A 19431-nucleotide genomic window follows, 5' to 3' on the forward strand; every position below is an offset into this window, starting at 1 on the left:
GATGCTGATGCTGCTGCACTGACGTCACTACACGAATCCTCCCGGCCCTCCCCGTGTGTTAGTCAGAGAGACGTTCGCTTCCGACGGTTCCCCCGACCCCACCCACCCTCGCCCCCCCATTTAACGCGATGCGTATTTGTAATGAAATGAAAACTACCTTTAAAAGTGCTTAGGAATGAATTCCTTCATAATGTCTTTAAAGTAAAAATATTTCGATTGTAAAAGCCCAATTTCCCAAGTGTGTGGTTTAATTTTTTTTTAATATTATTATTACGTTGCGTGCAGTGAATCTGTATGAGTTTCACTTAAAAAAAAATACTGAGATGTAAGAGAAAAAAAATAGGTCATGCAAACCCTGCTGTAGTAATGATTCAAAAGGTGCGTGCAAAACAATCTGCAATCAACGCAAAGCACAGAGGACAAAGATGGAATCAAATGCTGTTATTTTGTATTGAAATATTCTATACTTGGGTCCAATATAGGTCAAGTTTAGTCTACTTGATTTTTACAACCTTACAAATGAACAAGTAAAAATAATACATAAAGTCTAAGGTTAAAAAAAGAAATATCAATAAAGGATTCTTAGGAATCTCATTTTATAAATGTTTCTTTTGATTCTTGATTCTTTCTAACAGTCACATAACTAAACCGACTGGAAGAGGAGGTTAGACAGACGTACTAAGAAAATTTATTCAATAAATACATTGTCTATTCTTATTCGTTTAACCAATGAATCGTTGCTTTGTATTAAAGAGAACATGAAAAATTACTTAATTGGTTTTACACAACTAGATGCTCAACAAAAGTCAGTCTGTTGGTATTTGCGCATTTCTGAAAATATTTTCGCTCATTGTATAAAACGATAAATTAAATTGCCCCCGCACAAAGCTTCTCGGTCCATTACATGGTTTGCTTGGCTGGGTGAAGATCCAAAGCCACTTTCAAGCACCGGCCGGGACTACACTACCTGAAACATTGTCAGACGAATAAATAATGACGAATGAATCAATGTGTATTAAATATACGTAAATATGTTCTATACTACAGAGAAACAGCGACATCTACAGGGAACTGCAGATTACGTCATACAATGCTAAGTTTGAATACATTATTTGCTCATCCTCTCCTGCAATCGTAACCGGCTCATTCAGACTTTAATTTAGTATTTTGTCCCCGTGGAACAACTTGTGTTTGTAAATGTCCTTTATTGCAACGTTCACTTTAGCAATCCTCTGAGTAACTTCGAAATACGGCAGCTGAGTAATACGAGGGAATGCGTCGATGTGAAGATGAAGGATAATTAAGGAAGAGGAAAGGAAGCACATAATGAAGCAAAGGACGTGACGGGAGTTATAAACTTCTCATTAAGATGGCAGCGGGGAACAATCGAGCCAACAAAAACGTGAGTCAATGATCACGCTAACGTCATAAAAGTTCTCAGACTAAAAGTCGCACTTTTCTCATAATTTGCCTGAATAAAATTAGAGCTTACCCCGGCAATCAATATTTCCATTCCTGAATCACGTTAAAATAATTTTGCCGATTATCAAACACAGAATTGGAAGATGTGTATTTATGGGAATTTTGGATCATTTTTCCATGACCATATTCAAGGTCACAAAATGACAAGAAAGTCTGGCTTTCAGTCTGGCTTCTAATTCATCCCAAATGTCCATTCTTGGGTTGATGGTCATGACTGCGTGGGCCGGTCAGGTTCATCCACACCAGATTTTGTCAAATATTATGAAACATGTTAATTTTATGGTGCTCTCATGATGAAAGGCATCCGGCATCTAGTTTTTATTAAATGCGTTTTTTGTCTCAACTAATCAGGTCACTTCTCTTTTAATGTGTTTTATTGATTCTTGTTTTAATGTTGAACATTAAAAAGCAGCCGCGGAAAACACATTAAAGTAACTTTACGATCGCAGGGACCACAAAGGCCTGAATGATCACGATAATAGGTGTTTTTTTTTGTTGCTTTCCTTCCGGCATATCACCTCTGCGACGTAGAGTGAATGTTTATTTTGAAATTGTGCAGTTGAGACGGAGGAGAAAGAGAGGGACGAAATGTTTCCTTTGTTTCCGCGTGTTGCTCTCAAGTCTGTCGCTTGCGTGCTTGCACAGGCAGTAAAGCCGATGTTTGTACCGTGACCTTGATGAACTCCCACTTACTGACATTTGCTGTGCTATAAGTGTGTTAGAGGAATTATCCGTTATATTCTTAATAACAGCAGTGCGTTTAAAAAAAAAATAATAATAATTCAAGCTAAAAAATGTTAACGATAGCTTACATTTATTTCTTACATTAATCATTTCTGACATTTTAAAATGAATAGTCGGATAATGACCGCCCATTGTGATCAGACAATAGCTGAACAAATGGACAAGCCGCTAACAATTAGTTTATTAGTCATGGAGCCTGACTTTAGAATTTGCCTTAACTAATACCGAATAGCGAGTCCTGCCAAACCACATCTAATTCAATATTATCAGTTTCGGCTTTGTTTGAAACAAACAAGCCCGACTTCAAGCTGTTCATTATCGCTAATGCATTCTGAAAAAACGTTTAATCAGGGTCACCCTATTGATCATTTCTATTTACTATTGGGAAAAACACACACACATGCAAAAAAAACACATCGGGACTTGATTAGCTTCCAAGAGCAGATCGTGTTTGGTTTCCAGTAAAATAGATGCTATCGTTCACATTTAGTGTTTTCATATGACAGGATTTCTGTCCAGAACAAAAACAAGTGGATTTGCTCTTTCTAACAGGAGCAGATTCTAACAAAGCTGCGGCTAATAATTCCGATCGCTGCTTGTCGGCATCAATCAATATTCTTGCTGACGTCATGAAAAGGGGACTTGTTTGGGCGAGAATTGCTAGTCGTATAAGAAAAATAAATCTGTTTTGGTTTAGATGTTCTGCTGCAAATTGAAAAGAACAAATCCATTCAGCTCAATAAATTTAAGCAGACAATTACTGGGCTACATAAATTGATCTGGCCTCCGGGGCTTTGACTTTGATTTTTGTGATTTAGAAATCTTCAATTAACCCAAGATGCACTTTTTTGGAACGTGTAATAGAGCTGGAGTACGCAAAAAAGAAAAAAAGCACAAAGAGGACATGGAAACTCTAAACAGAAAGGTCAGAGGCTGGATTCAACGTTATAACTGTGAAGCAAAGAGCCTTGATATAGAATCGAGATAAGGTGGAATCACGAGTGGAGCAATATTGGAGCACACAGCACACATTCACGACATACTGCATATATTCGGATTTATGAAACGAGGCAGGAAACAAAGCTAACATGAACAAATGCCCGATCAAATGATTCAAACAAAAAAGCTTTTGTGTTTGAGGGCACTGCGAGCAAAAACATTTTCTGTTGGGGAAAAAAAATTAGAACACTGACGTCTGTTTTGTTGTCACTCAATTGAGTAGTTGCACATGCTACAATCATTAAAAAAAAAAAAAAAAAAACGCACTACCAACTTGTAAAAGTTTACACACCCTTGTTCTAACACAAAGTTTTTGTGGTACAATACGAAAAAAAATGACCCCAAGTCAAACCACTTCGAAGATATTTTCAACGATTATAACCTATATAACTCAAATAATAAATGTACGCACGCTTTTTGTAACTATAGATTTGACTATGTTCAGAATAATCACGAGTCAAATAAGCCAATTTGTGACTTTGTCAGTTTTAAAAGCACATCCAAATCCACGCCGATAAAATTCCACCTAAGTGGTAATTAGGTGCTACCATTACAGCCATTAACCTACAATAAGGGCAGCATTAGATGAGATCAATCTGTTGACACCGATTAATTAGAGCACGTGAATTTATACCCATTAAAACAATCAATAGTAAAGTTACGTGATTTTAAAGGTTACCTTTTAAATTTGAAAGAACACACATTCAGAAAATCTGATCAAAGTGTTGATAGTAACCTTAAAAAACACACACATTCTATTCAAATTCAGTCATTGCAAATCCTGCCAAGGGCGAGACACGTGTTGCACTTGATTCATGCAACTTTTTTTTTTTTACACATGAAGGAATTCCGGATTGCACCGCGTCATTAATGAAAGCTGAAAATACACATCTGACTTTTTATTTGCTGTAGCTATTCTCTGCTCCATCTGTTAGCATTTTTACAACGTTTCCATCCACAAACACACGTTAGAAAAATATACTTAAGTGTAGGAATTCCCATGTGGATTTTGTGCTACAAAAATAAATCAAATGAGCTTCACATCGGAGCCTTTGAAAAAAGTCATGGTGTCGAATGCTCCGCGTTCGCTTTCATGCCGGGACACGTCATTAAACGCATCTCAGAGGCAGGGCCATCATTAACAGGGTGTTAAATTTTTAATTCTGACCCAACTACAAAGGATGAGTGAGGCAGCGGACAAGAGAGCGGCAAAAGCAAAAAAAAAAATCAAAACAATGGCAGCGGTGTTGTTTTTCTTGGGTATTTTTCCACAAAAAAGGCTTTTGGCGTAGTTTTTCTTTTCTTTTTGGGTTAATATTTTGCATTTCAGTCTGGTGTTTTCTAGACTTGCTTTTAACCTCCAGCGTAAAATACTTTTTAACACATGTACATGAAAGTACAAATTCATACATTTAATTTTCTTCTCTTTAGTCTAATCTACTGTTACGCAATACTTCAACTCTTAAATGAATGCCAAATTCAATAGAATGGAAATTGTGAGTTTTTTATGAATATAGAGTTGATATAACAAGAAACTTCTTGGAGGCCTATTTGCGTTTGTAGCCTCTGGTGGTTTTCAGTCTGCCATGAAGCAAAAAAGTCTAAAGGCACTCTTTGTTAGCGAAGACATCGTGAGACACCATGTCCTCCGTGTAATTCAATCAGTTTTACTAAATCACACCAGTGTCGTATGGCATTAGAAACTGCTGACATTCGTTTAGTCCATTTAGTCTGCGTTTCTCTTTGAAAGTAGGTAAAAAGACTGACAGTTGTCGAAAGACGACGAGTTTTGAGTGCTTAAATGCGCTTCATGGGAATTTCATCGCGTTGTCTGCCAAGTAATTGAAACGTTGGGTAACCTCATTATTAAATGTTTTATAGGTTACAAAAGAGTTGGACTTCTACCATGATGGATTAAAAAACAGACCTAAGCAAGGGTGAGTGAGTATACGTGGGGGGGGAATAAAAAATCCACCCCTCATGGGCATTTTATAAATCTGATGACTTGACTGGCTGCCATCTGGTCCGCATGCTTGGCTTGAATTCTTGTTAGTTAAGAACATCAGTTTGAGTGGTATTACTTCCCATTCCCAAAAACATAAATCCACAGTGTATTCATCAAATTTCATATACAAAAACGGGACAACCCTATAAAACCAAAATCTCTTGAATCACATGACCAAGAGTCATCCATTACTGTCAAAGTAAGTGTTTAATAGAGTGTACAACCCTCGATCAAATAAAATTCTTCATTGAAATACTGAAAAATGTAACTGTTCATGTCATTAAATGTCTTATGGTGACATTGTTCTCCTCTTCACCTGTTCTCCGTTTGACAGCTGCCGCCATTTTGCAGGCCCACGATGTTCTCCAAATGCTTTGCTCTTGTAGGAGGTAAGTGATCGTACATTTCGAAGCCCAACTGAGAGTTCTGTTTGGGCATCCGGAACAGCAACATGTGCTTCTTTAACACCTGTGTTTTGAGACAAAAATGTTAGAAGTGGAAAAAACAAATCGAGCACTTTAACATTAACAGCAAATAGACCTCCAAAATTGTTAAGTTATGCAAAGACCTAATTTAGCCGATCCAGATTACATCCATTGCTCCAAACAATAACAGTGGTTAGCAAAATTAAAAAACGAAAAAGAAATGAAAGCATTCATCCAAGGTTTAATCATAGTTGAGAAAACCTGCGAGAGCAAACGAGAGAGTTGCTCACGGTCACTAAAACCTCTCAGCGGGTGTGCAAGTAAAGAGGAGTTTGAAAAATGTGATTATAGGCAGAAGAAAGAAGTACCTCATCCGTCATGTAGTAAATTTTTTTCAGCATGCTGTGTCGTGCCGCTTCAAGCTCCTGGAAAGGATGAAGGGAAATAAGATCAAAAGGGGCCAGTGGTTCTAAAGACTAGCCAGCTTCATACATGAATGGTGGTAGCTCATAACTAAAATGTAATTTACAAGCAAAGTACAATGAGTGATGTGTGGAACCTAGTTATCAAAATTAAAAGCAGAAACCATAACTGACCACTTCAGCTATTTTTTTTTTTTTTTAGACTGTAAATTGCTGCAGAGTATAAGTCGCACCAGTCAAAAAATGCATCACCAAAAGTTCTGGTTGGACGAACCTTCCGCTTCTAATTTAAAGTTCTTTTAAAATTTAAAATGGCTTACCTTAAATAGAATCCTGGTCAGTTATTCTGCCTTTTGGTGCTGTAAATTGTTGCAGCGTAAATAAGACGGATGCTAATCTAGTGATATGTCGTAGCCATGATTAATCTTCTGCTTCCAGTTGCTGATTTGCGTTCAGACTGAAGCAATAAGAGTATTGCTATAGTACCATCTGGAGCCATCTTGGAGTCAAGGAAGTATGTTGAAGAGGGTAAGTAGCGCTTTGCCATCATCTTGTAGTACGGCATTTATACGCAAACCTTTTTTGACCTGGCGTCAAAAACTTGCAGATTTTTGCAATTCACGACAAGCCTTATTTGCAGAAAATGTAAAAAAAAATACAATAAAATTTAAATATATATATATATATATATGAACAAACATCCATTTTATTCGTTCCAGCCCCCAACCCCAAATATCTATTTTCAAGTGTTTTTAATTTAAAAAGAAAAAACTTTGCTTAAAGTTACCCCTTCTACATCAGTAGGAGGCAATTTCCTTCACATGAAATAAACATACCTGCGCCGCAGCATCCTGAGAGAAGACAAAAGCGTTGACATGAGCCAGAGCCACCACGTACAGGAAGGGACACCAGGAAGGCTTCGCACTCCCGGTGACAAGAGAGCGAAAGTAGAGTCGCACCAGAGGGAGGGAGTCTTCAGGGGGAGATGTGAACCTCTCCATGGGGATGGCAAGCTTCCATTAAAGAGGCACAAGGATGTTATTGAAAGAAACACTCAATAATGAAAATCAAAATGGCTGCTCACCTGTTCCAAAGTGACACCCAATGACCTCAAGATGCCCACGTGCTCCCCAAACATGGCCAACCTCATGGTGGCGCTGTACTTCCTCTGCAGGGGCAAGAGAATCCAGCAGCCGAAGAGGCGGTCCCCGAACGACACGGCCTCGTACTGAGCCAAGAGGGCACGATACAAATCTTGGAAGGAGGCCAGACCTGGAGGGGGGATGCTGAGGTCTAAACATTCCAGTCTTGATGGCCTGCATGCAGAAAAAGTGAGTGAACAAGATCATTGCCACTGAAGAGTAAGTAACAAGTGCTTAAAAAATAATCTTCAATAATTAAAATTAAAAATGATATCACAGGACTTTGACTCAAACCTTGATAGTAGCCGAAACAGACCCCAAGTCAGTTTTTGAACTGGTTTCTCCAGGAACAAATCGCTGGAACACAGGAACACACAAGACAGTCGGGCCAGCTTTGAAACAGGGAGGATCACCTATAGGATATCAAATTCAGGTTTTTAGTTAGATGGTCTCCTTAACTACAGTAACTCGAAGAGGTCAATGCACCTTAAGGGCTTCCTCCCGCCAGACTTCCAGCACCAGTAACCACTGCAGACATTGGGTGACTGCCAGCAGAGCCCCCTGGGGAAGCTCCTCCACCGATAGCCCTCCACCACCAGACACCCCGGTTTTCTCATACAGGCTGACCAGAGGAAGAAAAGGCCAGTCTGACGGCAGGGTTGGCCCACTTAGTTCTGGTAGGAGGTGGGATTTGATCCAGGGGTTGCGGCCAAAGAGAGCATCCTGCGAGACCAGCACGGATGTCTCCAGGTGGGCCAGGTGTGTGAGGAAGCAGCCACGAATGGAAGGAAGGTTGGCGCAGGCTTCTCGTAAAAGAGCTCCTACGATTTGGAGCGAAGGAGAGTTGGGATGGCTTGCTTCCTCTTGAAGCTGCAGTTCCCCCAACTCAATGGCCTCCGGACCACCACTGTGACCCTCCCTAAAAAAAAAAAAAGACAAATAAAATGATAATTTATCAAATGTAAAAAGCTACTGTGATTATTTTATTTATCAAAAAATAAATTGATATAATAATGATCATAACAAGCCTAATTACATTAATATAGGTGCTATGAAAGCTCTATGTAAACTTCTACCACCATTCACGATCACATTCATCCGAGAGGTCATAAGATAAGTCATGGGAGAGGAATTATGAGAACAGATTCACTAATTTGTTTTTGTTTTGGACGCTTGCCATTATTTTGGTGGTAGAGTTGGATCACGACAATGTTTTGATTATAAAAACCATGTGAGATGTTTAAAGGTATTTGCTAGTGCTGTAAACAAGTGAAACTTGTAATAAGAAACTTAAGGCTGAAAAAGCATAGGAACAGATTATTTAAAGTTCATATTTTGAAAGCGTCGTATTCTGTCAAAATTAGTCAAATAATAAAAACTGTCAAATTCACGATTTTCCACCAGCACTCAAATAAAAAGCGTGGTTCATCATGTTTTTCTTTTTTAATGTGTTCTCTGCTGCTTTGATGAAATTCTAAATAGATGAGCATTGATCTAATTTGTAAAATGACATTATATTAATGGGCTGCATTTTGCAAGTAAGTATTTTCACAAAGCAAGCATTATGTGCCTAATATGTCCACAGCTGTTTTGGTTGCTAGTGCACAAACTTGGCAGTCAAACGTTTTAGAAACTTACGGTATGAAGTCCTTGCTGAAAACCATGGTGGCGAGCAAGTCATGAGCAAGGTGCTCGCTCCCAGGCAATAACCATGGAAGAAGAACGAGCGCCACCTTGTGGTAGAGCTGGGCATGCTTTTCCACTTGTGGCTCAATTGAAACCTGAGATTGAAACAAAATGCTTAATAATGACAAAACTGATTTTCAAATAATGTCCAGTGAACCTATATCATGATAGATGCTTTTTTTTTTTTTTTTAGTTTCAAAATAAAAATTAAGACTTTGAACCTACCGATCTATATGCCAGGCGCAGCAACAGGAAGATGAGATGGTGCTCATGACGGAGGAGCCAGGACCAGGTATGAGACAGTGTGGGTGTGGCCTGACTGACAGTTTGCAGGTAACCAATGACAGGCTCCGACACAAGGAAGCTCGTGAACTAGATCGGATTAAAGAAAGTATAAGCACAACATACAAGCATACTAAATTTATTATAAACACGTTTGCTTGCTAATGAGTTCAAGCTTGACTTTTCGAGCTCAAGAACATCATGACTTACCTTGCAGGTGAGACCTTTGTGGATGCTGGTGATAGTATCCAAGAGGAGCGTGAGGCTTGTGAGGAGAGGGAAGGGAGAGGAGTGAGACATCAAGCCTGGACGGTCCCTCCATCCTGAGCAGGCCAAACCAGGCAGGCTGGGAGAGGTGTCCAAATCCACATTACCAGGCATAACACTGCATACTACTGAAGATGACCTGGTAACAAAAATAATCAGAATTTATTTTTCAAGATTACTAGGAGAATAGTCACGATTCTGACATAAGGGGCTTGAAAACAAATGAAACATACTTCAGGTTCTTTATCAGGTCTTGCACAACACTGTGGGACATTAGGGGAAGAAGAACCTCAGAAGCCAGCTGCTCTAGTTCTTGAAGACCTTCCACTGGCTTGAAACAGTTCTGAGGAAAAACAAAGCACATATTTAGAGTTTGAGCTGAATGCCACAGTGGTTGAAAGACCAGATGATTGCATATGAATTTCTTCTAAGGTAAAAGACAATGGATGGAATAAGAGTGGAAAATGAGAAGAACCTGTTTGGAGAGCTGAAGGTAGAAGGCCTCAAAGTAGATCAAATAAGATGGAATCAGTGCCAGACTGATGTCTCTCTGTACTGGATTATCGAGACCCTTTACAAAACTCTTTAAATGGCCCATAAGTGGTGCTGGCAAGCCTGTGACATGCCCCCATGTCACCGGAGGGGGAGGAGGACATTCATCACCTGAAGAACTTGAAAAGAAAACAAAGACCATGATTCTATGAGTTTCATCAATCACATCCAACTCCAAAATAAATAAAGTTCCATCAAGACTGTTTTTTACCTGACCATGCCAGCCTGCAGTTCCTGGTGGCAACCAGCAGTATGTGTCACCTGAGTAAGCAGAGTGAGCAGAGCCAACACCCTCTCGAGCTGCAGATGCAACAGATGGCAACAGCGAGCCAGCGTTGTACAAACAGACTGCAACGACGTCAGTAAAGCTGGATACAAATCTCTGTGGAACAGCATCAATCACAGCTGATGAGATGTTTTGGCATTCACGTATAAATGTCTTGCAAATATTCATAATGTTACATACATGTACAAGTCGCAGGCTTGGCCATAGCCGGCTGCCACAGCCCACATCCTGTAAGCTTCTGTGGTGATCCCAAGAGCCTTGCGTGGCTCTAAAAGGATCTCGCTGGGTTCAGCACTGAGCAGACGACATAGACGCTCCCTCACACCTGCAGAGTTCAACTAGAAGAACAATTAGTGAGGCACGCTAAACAGAAGCAATGTGATCTTACAAATAAAACTTACTAGTCTGGCACATGCATGTCTGCCAGAAGTAGCCAAAACTCTTAAGAGCTTCATGGCAGAAGCAAGGGGGAGCCCATAAACAGATTGAGGGAAGGAATTAGAAGGCACGGTCCAGGAAGTGGGAAGAAACTCCGACATCACCGTCTCCATCAGGCGAGGACAATCCAACACCTGAGAGAACAAGTCCGCAATAAAAACTGGGGGAAAAAAAAATCAATGAGCTGATATCTACCTGAGTAGCAGATGATGAAGAGTGTCTGGCGATACGGGTCAGGATCTCCAGAATGTCATGAACAACCCGGGGGGAGGGTCGGACAACCTCAAGGATGTAACGTAATCTGGGGAGAAGTTTCATTCTCAGGAGCCCCTGAAGCAAAACGCATTTCCTCATTAACTGTTTAACAAGCAATTATTTTGTTAGTTTTGACGGCGCTAAAAATCACCTTGACAACATCCTGCCTCGCCACGTCATGATCAGGCTTCCTCTCCTCCCTCTCCTTGGCAGTCTCTTTTAAAATTTCATCCAACCCTTCATCGTCTTCCTCTTCTTCCTCCTGCGATGGCAGCAACGGGAAGGCGGCCAGCCCTCGGAACCAGTGGAAAGTGAGGTCCAAACACTCCTTTGAAATATTTCACATCAATGTTCGTTTCGAAAAATTCCATTTAGAGTACTTTCGTCTTACTTCATCTTCTGTGCACACCAAAAGTGCTCGGAGTGCGTGCACGGCGGCGGCCATCACTGCCTCCACGCTATCATCCAGCGCAAAGCGAAGGAGGAAGAGCAAGCCGGCGTCGAGCAGAGTGGACAACATGCTGCCTTTCAGGGTTGAGCGGTAGTCCCCGGCCTGAGCCTGTGAGCCGTGGAGATACACGAGTAATGCGTATCGTTGACATGTTTGAGAGAGTTTGTGTACCTTTGAAAGAATATTGCGGAGGGTGTTGAGAGCCAAACTCCGCTGTTGGATGAGTTGACTGCGTGACAGAAGGAAAAGCTCCTGGAGGGAGTAACCTGCACGCTGGTGGAAGGGGGTGGATTTGAATTAAGCAGCAAGATCCACCCAATTTTGAGTATATAATGTTATGCACAATAAATTATAAGAAGCTGTATCGCTTGGATACCTCAGGCTCGTCTCCATGGTGGTGCAGACCCAGGTGGGTGGGCAAATCTTCCGTGGGAGGAATTAGATTTCCGTTAAAATCAAAACGGGCCTGCATGGCCTAAAAAAAAAAAGAATATGTGATGTGTTTTCTCAAGTTATCATAGTGTTCATCTTGAGTTAATTCAAATTTTAAATAGTTTATCTTCTCACCTGTTTGGTTCCAGTTTTTCTGGGTGCAGGAAGGTCCCCAATCCACTCCAGCTTCTCTGGTTCCAGTTTATCCATGTGCACCCAGTCCTTCTGAGGCTTCACTGGCAGATCTATTCCCACACCAAAACATTATCAGACACTTTATTAATTATAGCTGATTTTCCATTGTCCTTCTCACCAAAGAAGAATTATTCAATTGAAAACCACAGCAAGAGGTTCTTCCACGAGGAACACTTTCATCAGATCTAAGTGTAACCGCAAAGTAGTCAGGAGAGTGACTTTCCAGCTAATCAAACAAAGTAAAGCCAGTGCTTAGCTTTTTACATGGAATCCGGCCATGCGGCAAAATAATGTGGGAAGTCGCAGTGGCAAAAAAAAATCCCTACATTGGAAGGCCACAAAATCAATTAAGTCACTTGACAGCAGCTACGTCCACATCTTTGAAGCAATTTATGGGCCGGACAATGTCAGGGATAAAGTTGGATAAAGTTGGCAGGCATTTAATTGAATGGATCTTCTTGACAGAGTGGGACAAAGTCCAATGTCTCATCTAGAGCTCTAAGAATTTAGACTAATTAAAGGGATTTCTCAAGCTCAGCAATGTTTACAAAGTGAAGTGCAACATTAATATAGGTGGAGTGCATTTGGTTCATTTGGATCTCGACCAGACAAAAACAAGAGAGAAAAAGCAATGAGAAGGTTCCCTTTTAAAAATCATCATACCGATCACAGCAGATCGGGGCGACAGTTCCTCTTCTTCCTCCTCTTCCTCTTCCATCTCCACATCTTTGGGTTTTGCAGAGGGCGCAGCACCACTGGTGGAGTCTGAATTGAGATGAACACTGCTTTTGCCCTCAGGGTGTTCGCGTGAGAAGGAAGAAGCCGGCGCGCTCGCAGCTCTCCGAGATTGAACAAACTCCACCAGCGTCGGATCTGGCATGCAGAAATAATTGTTTTGAAAGAGTGGACCAACATAATGGAACAACAAAAGCCTTTGTGCACCGGCTTCATTTAATATCATGTCAGGTCACACCGGCGACGGATGCAAAAGCTTACCAAGCTGTGATAGGAGCCTCTCCTGCTCCTCTAGTATCTCAGACTGCGACATTGCCAGGATCTTCTCCTGGTTCTCCCTGTGGATCCTCTTGCTCTCCTCTGACCTATTAGGACACCCGAGTCCGTCTCCAGACACCAGTCTTGAACTTGACACTGGAGATGACACCGCTGAGGAAGAATATTATGCATTATTATAAATTACATATTACCATAATAAAAAATATGAGGAGTCACTCGTGATAGAGTTCCAGACCCACTGAGAGACTTACTGTCTCCATTGTGATAAGACATTTCCATAGGCCTCTGAGGAGGAAGTTTCTGCTCCTGAGGTCTGTGTTTTGATGGAGCTTGAGATGTAAACTTTAATGGGGCCTTCCCCTCTTTTAGTCTCTGAGCCGCAAGCTGTTGAGCAAAGATGCTCTTTTTCTCCCCCACGGCCGACAGAGGTACCTGATTGACAAGATGGGCAGCATTTAGGGTTCATACAACTAACAATTTACAAAATTTAAAATTTTGTTTTGTAAGAGGAGCAGAAAAAGACTATAAAGTAAAGGATACATTTTTTGCACAAGTTTCGTTAACTGCCCCGCAGGGATGAATAAAAGTTTTATTAAGCACATCTATTCTGTTTATTGCTTCTATCCACAAAGAAAGTTAGTTTTGTGTGTTTTTACCTGAGTGCTGTTTGTTGAGCGATGACATGCTTTAGGGAACGCCACGCCAGTAAATTCCGGTAGTGATATCGGAATGGAGCTGGTGTCTCGTTCCTTCAAAGAAAGTAATAATCACAGAGTCATTATTGAAACCCCACAGAAAAAACTCAAACTAGTTATAATGTCAGACTTTGGGGCAGATTATGGTTTAAGGACACTTACAATAATCTTGGACAGAACTGCACTGATGTGAGTGTCATGTCTGTCCATCGTCTCTCCCGCATCCTCGTCCTCAAAGGTCACATGTCTGTTTTTGAAGCGGGACTTTTTAGGAGGGGCTGGTGTCAAAGATGGAAGCTCGTCCGGGAGATCTGAGAACATAATTAAAATTATTTTGAAAATCCCATTAATCAACAGTAATCAACAGATTAATTGATGATCAAAAATAATTATGATGCATTCCTGGTTCATTAAAAAACAACAACAAACCTTCTATGGTGACCACATCCCTCTGACTTTCTTCATTGTGACCATTATGATCCTCCCCAAGGTCTCCTGCTGTCTCACCCCGCCTCTTGTCAGGACGGCGGAGCACGCTGGCAGCAGACGGAGCTCCAGATTTTAGGAACTCTTCCTGCTCCCGCAGGAGATCCGTCTCAGAGCCGCCTGGCTTAGGACGTCGCAGCATCCCTCTGGAGAAGGACAAAGTCTATTTCCTTAATTCATTTGGCATTTTTCATCCAGAAAAAACACAAAGTACTTCACAAAACAGGATATTAAAGATGAAAACGATGTAGAGTATTCCATTTGGAAATCTTTACTTAAATTACTTAATCAACCTGAAATTATGGTGCAACTCTGCAGACACAAGCAAGTCACTTGTGAGGGGAACTCAGTTGGATGGCTTCTATTATTCTGAGTTGTATCATGCAAAAAGAACAAACTACAACTTCAAAATAATTAGCACTGGGGTTTCCATCTCGGGATGGATATTTTATGTCTCCCTGCTGCAAAACAACCAGGAAAACAGATCTTGAGGACCAAGAATAAAGACCCCTTTGCTTAATTGTTGTTATCACGTGTGGCGATGTTTATTTTATAATTCGACAAAGTGAACTGAACAATTTATTGTACCTCTTCAAACACAAGACTTTCGTTATATTTATCAAAACCAACTCGTCACATTAAAAACACAACAACGCCGCTTTAACTTAGATGTAATGTTTACCTTTCTTTAGCTGTGCGAGTAGCGACTAGCAAAAATCCGGATGTACTCTGAAGTGACGCATTAATATCTGCTTTCAAAATAAAAGCTTTCGCAGAAAGCGGAAGTGACTTTTTATGACTTTATGAAATTCTATGACACGTCGTTTTACCCAGTAATCACATGGCCAGCCTCCGCTTGAAAGTATAAAAACTATTTTCCCTTTTTTATGTGTTTAATGTCATTATTACAATCAAACATTTTTACAGCTTTATTGTAACAATTTCAAAATAAAAGCTCCAAATTAATGCGCCCATATAGGACGACGTTTTCTTGAGCTAGAAAAATACCACACTCCCCCGAAGAAACATTTTTGTCACGACTTCCTCTCTTGTGCAGCCGTGGGATTGGTGGAACTGAGGACGTCGGGTTAAATCGGGACGCAACACCACGATCATCGTTATCGCTGACTGCATCATGGTCAACCTTTGCTGTCTCTGCTGTGGTGAAATCCCTCAACCCCGCCCCCCTCGGTCGGGACCACCACGGGATCCCCGCCTCACAGTGCAGCTGCAACCCACCGGCACCACCACCACCAAGAGTAAAGTGGGTCCGAAGAAGACGCGAGCAGACGCGGATGCTACTGCCCATACCGACAAAACGGACTGATCGTGCACTTGCCGCCTGACATGCAAGAAGTGCAGGATGCTCTCCTCCGATCTGGACTCAACAGAAGATACCGAGGCCAGCGCTCTTAATCATGCCGAGGAAGAAGCGCAGGAGGCGGACTCTCCAGTTGAGAGTGATGTGGGTGAGGTAAGTGGTATGCACTCATCGGTTCACCACCAGGATCATCTCATGAGATCCAATTAAGCCTAAGAGATGATCAATTTTGCAATGATTGATACTTATTGCTGTGTTGTGATGGTTTGCACTGCGTCCCATTCCGTCGAGCTGTTTCCAATATTTTGGTGATCTGATTTAATCCTAATATGAAGAAATTACAGTTTAGCTGTAGTCCAATTAGCAAATCAAAACAGAAAATTGCTACATCTGCAAAAGCTGAATATTTAATATGAGGTGTTTATTATCTAAAAGGCAAGTATGATCATAAATCCTCAAATGACGGCATCTTGGGAGTTACTGCAAAATTAAATCTTCATGTCATCATCCTCAGCATTGTCGGTCATGTATAATTTAAGGCAATAATTAATAATTAATTCCTTTTCCAGGCTAATTCATTGTGTCCTGAAGTGAGTTGAAGACAACGGTGTATAATATGTTTAAATTATTAACCCAAAACTATTTTTGCACAATACAACGGACTGAAAGTTTATTTCCCCTAAGATTTAATTCTGTTTAATGTTTGCATTATTCTCTATGATGATTGCCTCTTAGTATTTAATCATTTAACCTTTTATTTATTAATCCCTGTACTATTCCCAAGGCAAATTCCCCACTGAATCCACACAGTAAATCGTATTCAAATTCCAATTATTATTAGCAGTCAGCCGTGAAAAGATAGTAAAGTACTTCACATTCATTTTCAAACCTCTCGAAGAGCAGCATTCCGATAAAATGAACAAGTAAATATTATGATTTCATTTTTTTTTAATATTCTGTATTTGCTAATTAGCAATGTTCGCTAGCACACGTTAACCAGGCCATCAAACAAGCTAATATCATTTAAAATTATTTTCAAGATTAATTAATGTAACATACCTCAGTGTGCTTCTTCCATTTGGATGGAGGGTGTTTTTAAATTATAATATAATTACATCACTCTGTATTTGTATAAAAATTCATTCATGGATGTAGTAATGAGGAATAAGCACCAAACTTCAAATCCTTGAGTGCTACCGAGGATTGTTACCGCTGCCAATAAGTCCGTCCTCCTTGAGGTTCATCATGACAATTGAGTCCTTGTCTTTTTCTCCGCCATAAATCAAATGCGGTTGAAGCAGCACAATGACATCTTCGCCTGAGCCTGTGCAGTAATGGATGACTTGTTGTCAGCAAAGAATCTTTTCACTCCATTAAATGCAAGATGACAAAACAAGATCTCCCGAAGAGAACGACCGAGTGACTAACACGATGTGAACATTGTCTTTTCTAATTTGTGGACCTCCAAACGATCCAGTAGTTGCTCAATGGAATTGATTGGAATACATTAACTATATTAGTGTCTTAGCTTTAGGCAATTGTCCTTGCTGATTGCAAAGTTCTGACTTCTAGTTAGTATTGCAAATGTGTGCACTTTTTCTTGCTCGTCCGCCCTGGAGTAAATAATGACTCAGTGTTTTCCCTGATTCACTGGAATTAAAAAACGAAATTGTAAGTCCATGTACTGCCATTATATAAATTGAGATGACAACATCTTAATAAGCTATTTTGTCCTTCAGCTGCATTGAAGTTCTCACACGACGCGCTTTAATTGAATCCCCCTTAAGCTTTCTTCCATTTGATTTATTTTGTGCTTAGCTATGGCAAAGCTTCGCAATTTACAACGCATTCATTAGCATGGTGGCTACAACTCCTGATATCACTGGCATGTTTTAGGAGCCTCATTGCCTTAAGTGACCCATTTCTCACCGTGCTTCTGAACTTCTCTCCACAGCAGCGTCCAGTCAAGCAGTCTTTGGGTGCCTGCGTGTGCCGGCAAACTCATTGGCGCTGCCTGCTGCTCTCCTTGCTCATGTACAGCTGCCTGGGTGCAGTCAGCTGGTGTCAAGTCAGCCGAGTCACCAAGATCAGCTTCAATTCAGCCCTGGCTTCCACGTTCACGGCTTCCTTCGCCACGTCCCTACAAAGAGGATCCCATCCTGGAGGTCTCTCTATGATCTACCACGATAGCCCTTGCTCGGACGGCTACGTCTACATCCCATTGGCCTTCCTCTTCATGCTCTACGTGTTGTACATGGTGGAGTGTTGGCATTGCCGAGTCCGCAGCGAGCGGCAGTGTAAAGCCGACGTGGACAGCGTGTACGAACGTGTGGCGCGTATGCGGCAAGCTCAGCCGTGCATCTGGTGGAAGGCCATCAGCTATCATTTTGTACGCCGGACACGGCAAGTCACCCGTTACCGTAACGGAGACGCCTACACCACCACGCAAGTGTACAACGAGAGGGTCAATACGCACGTGGCTGAGAGCGAATTCGACTACGGCCGTTGCGGGATGAAAGACGTGTCGCGTGACCTCAGAGGGTTGGATGAACATCCGGCGACTCGCCTGCAGTTCACTAAATGTTTCAGCTTCACCGAAGTCGGCCCGGAAAATGATTACCTCAATCAACGAGCCAGGTTCTTCTCGGAAGTGGAAGGTTTGGATGATTACATGGAAGCCAGGGAGGGGATGCAGCTGAAGAATGTGGACTTCAGGGATAACTTGATCGCCTATGTACACCCGGATAAAATGCCCTGGTACAATTCCCAGGTGGCCTTCTGGTTGGCTGCTTTCTTCATGCTCTCCTGGCCCCTGAGGGTGCTGATAGAGTATCGCACGGCATACGTGCATTACCGCATTGAGAAACTGTTTGGGGTAGACTACACGTGCAGCAGCGACTCACCTCTGGATGAAGATCGGAATGTCAGTTGCGTCATTCCCAGAGTTGATACGCTGGACAGCACCGAGTTGGAGTGGCACATCCGCTGCAACCGCCAGGTGATCCCCAGCTACTCCGAGGCCATGCTGATCAACATGAGCTCCAATTCCGACTGCACCGCATCCTCCAACTGCTACCTCCTGGACACCAGCCCCACCACCCAGAGCTATGGAGCCCTCCAGGGTCAGACAGGGCGGGAAGGCAGGCGCGGGAGAACCAGGAGGAGGACCGTCACCAGCTCCAGCTGCTCTTCTCTCTTCTCCTACCAAGGAGCACGCTTTCGATCCCGTTTGTCTTCAGCCACTTCCCGCTTCTCACTGTGTCGCATGTACGGGTCACGTCGCACGGTGGCGCTATGGAGGAGCCGCAGCAGCAACATGACGGACCCCTGCTGCATGGATGAGCAGAGCCGCTCGGACTCCAGCCAGCTGGCCCTCAGCGATAGTCCGCCCAATTACAGCGATGCCAGGTTCTTTCCTGTGCTGATCGTGCACGGACCTGACGGGTGCGGGAGCGATGACGGCAGAGGAGGGCCCCAGCATTGTTACATTCGAAGGGACTCATCATGCGTGGAGACATCCCTGTAAAGAAGAGACTTGATTTATGTACATACAGAACTAGAGAAAACTGCTTTCAATAAATGAATCATTCCAAACTTGGAGGTCAATTGAGGCAAACACAATTTTTAAATCCGGACCCGGATTACCATTATTATTATTATTATTTTATAATTTGTTTTCAAGAAAAACAAGTGACAACCCATCATGTAGCCTAATTTGATTTGTCCAGTTCAACCATTAAAAAAAGACTTTAAATATTGCTGAATACGTTCCTCAATTTCCCAACTATTTTATATTCCTGGCTATTATCTTTCATCTGCTCTTTCAAAATATCACATTACTACAGACAGTGT

General features: G+C 41.7%; 2 protein-coding genes across 4 annotated transcripts; one reads left to right on the forward strand and one right to left on the reverse strand.

Moving 5' to 3' along the window:
• Positions 1-2649: 2649 nt before the first annotated feature.
• rpap1 (RNA polymerase II associated protein 1) lies at positions 2650-15004 on the reverse strand. 3 transcript variants are annotated; one of them, XM_088401159.1, is made up of 27 exons: positions 14941-15004; positions 14202-14404; positions 13935-14083; positions 13734-13826; positions 13329-13509; positions 13060-13227; positions 12727-12936; positions 12004-12113; positions 11813-11911; positions 11608-11709; positions 11377-11544; positions 11137-11313; positions 10926-11060; positions 10694-10864; positions 10473-10630; positions 10218-10388; positions 9930-10125; positions 9688-9797; positions 9398-9593; positions 9131-9277; positions 8858-9000; positions 7706-8138; positions 7514-7632; positions 7162-7393; positions 6914-7090; positions 6024-6080; positions 2650-5698 (listed from the first exon to the last, which is right to left on the reverse strand). In XM_088401159.1, the coding sequence occupies exons 2-27, from the start codon at positions 14398-14400 to the stop codon at positions 5543-5545; spliced, it is 4257 nt and encodes a 1418-aa protein (XP_088257285.1). In that variant the 5' UTR covers positions 14401-14404; positions 14941-15004; the 3' UTR covers positions 2650-5542. The 3 variants fall into 3 exon arrangements, with proteins under 3 accessions (XP_088257285.1, XP_088257283.1, XP_088257284.1); XM_088401157.1 differs by having other exon boundaries at positions 12004-12123; positions 12725-12936; XM_088401158.1 differs by having other exon boundaries at positions 12004-12123; positions 12725-12936; positions 14202-14421; positions 14941-14981.
• Positions 15005-15189: 185 nt separating this feature from the next.
• LOC148385265 (transmembrane protein 151B) lies at positions 15190-19273 on the forward strand. Its single transcript, XM_088400559.1, has 2 exons — positions 15190-15732; positions 17534-19273. The coding sequence occupies exons 1-2, from the start codon at positions 15622-15624 to the stop codon at positions 19103-19105; spliced, it is 1683 nt and encodes a 560-aa protein (XP_088256685.1). The 5' UTR covers positions 15190-15621; the 3' UTR covers positions 19106-19273.
• The last annotated feature ends 158 nt before the right edge of the window (positions 19274-19431 follow it).

The sequence above is a fragment of the Syngnathus floridae genome, chromosome 16, assembly GCF_059516105.1.
Source record: "Syngnathus floridae isolate MCC-2025c chromosome 16, RoL_Sflo_1.0, whole genome shotgun sequence".
NCBI classification, from domain to species: Eukaryota; Metazoa; Chordata; class Actinopteri; order Syngnathiformes; family Syngnathidae; genus Syngnathus; species Syngnathus floridae.

Bases quoted from the DNA above. Each gene is read 5' to 3' on its own strand.
- rpap1 (XM_088401157.1), bottom strand. From the start codon at position 14,400: ATGCTGCGACGTCCTAAGCCAGGCGGCTCTGAGACGGATCTCCTGCGG. The intron at 11,710-11,812 runs GTATCCAAGCGA...CCCTTCCACCAG, and splicing joins ACCATGGAGACGAGCCTGAG to CGTGCAGGTTACTCCCTCCA. The intron at 7,633-7,705 runs GTGCATTGACCT...GATATCCTATAG, and splicing joins GGCGGGAGGAAGCCCTTAAG to GTGATCCTCCCTGTTTCAAA.
- LOC148385265 (XM_088400559.1), top strand. From the start codon at position 15,622: ATGCTCTCCTCCGATCTGGACTCAACAGAAGATACCGAGGCCAGCGCT. The intron at 15,733-17,533 runs GTAAGTGGTATG...TTCTCTCCACAG, and splicing joins TTGAGAGTGATGTGGGTGAG to CAGCGTCCAGTCAAGCAGTC.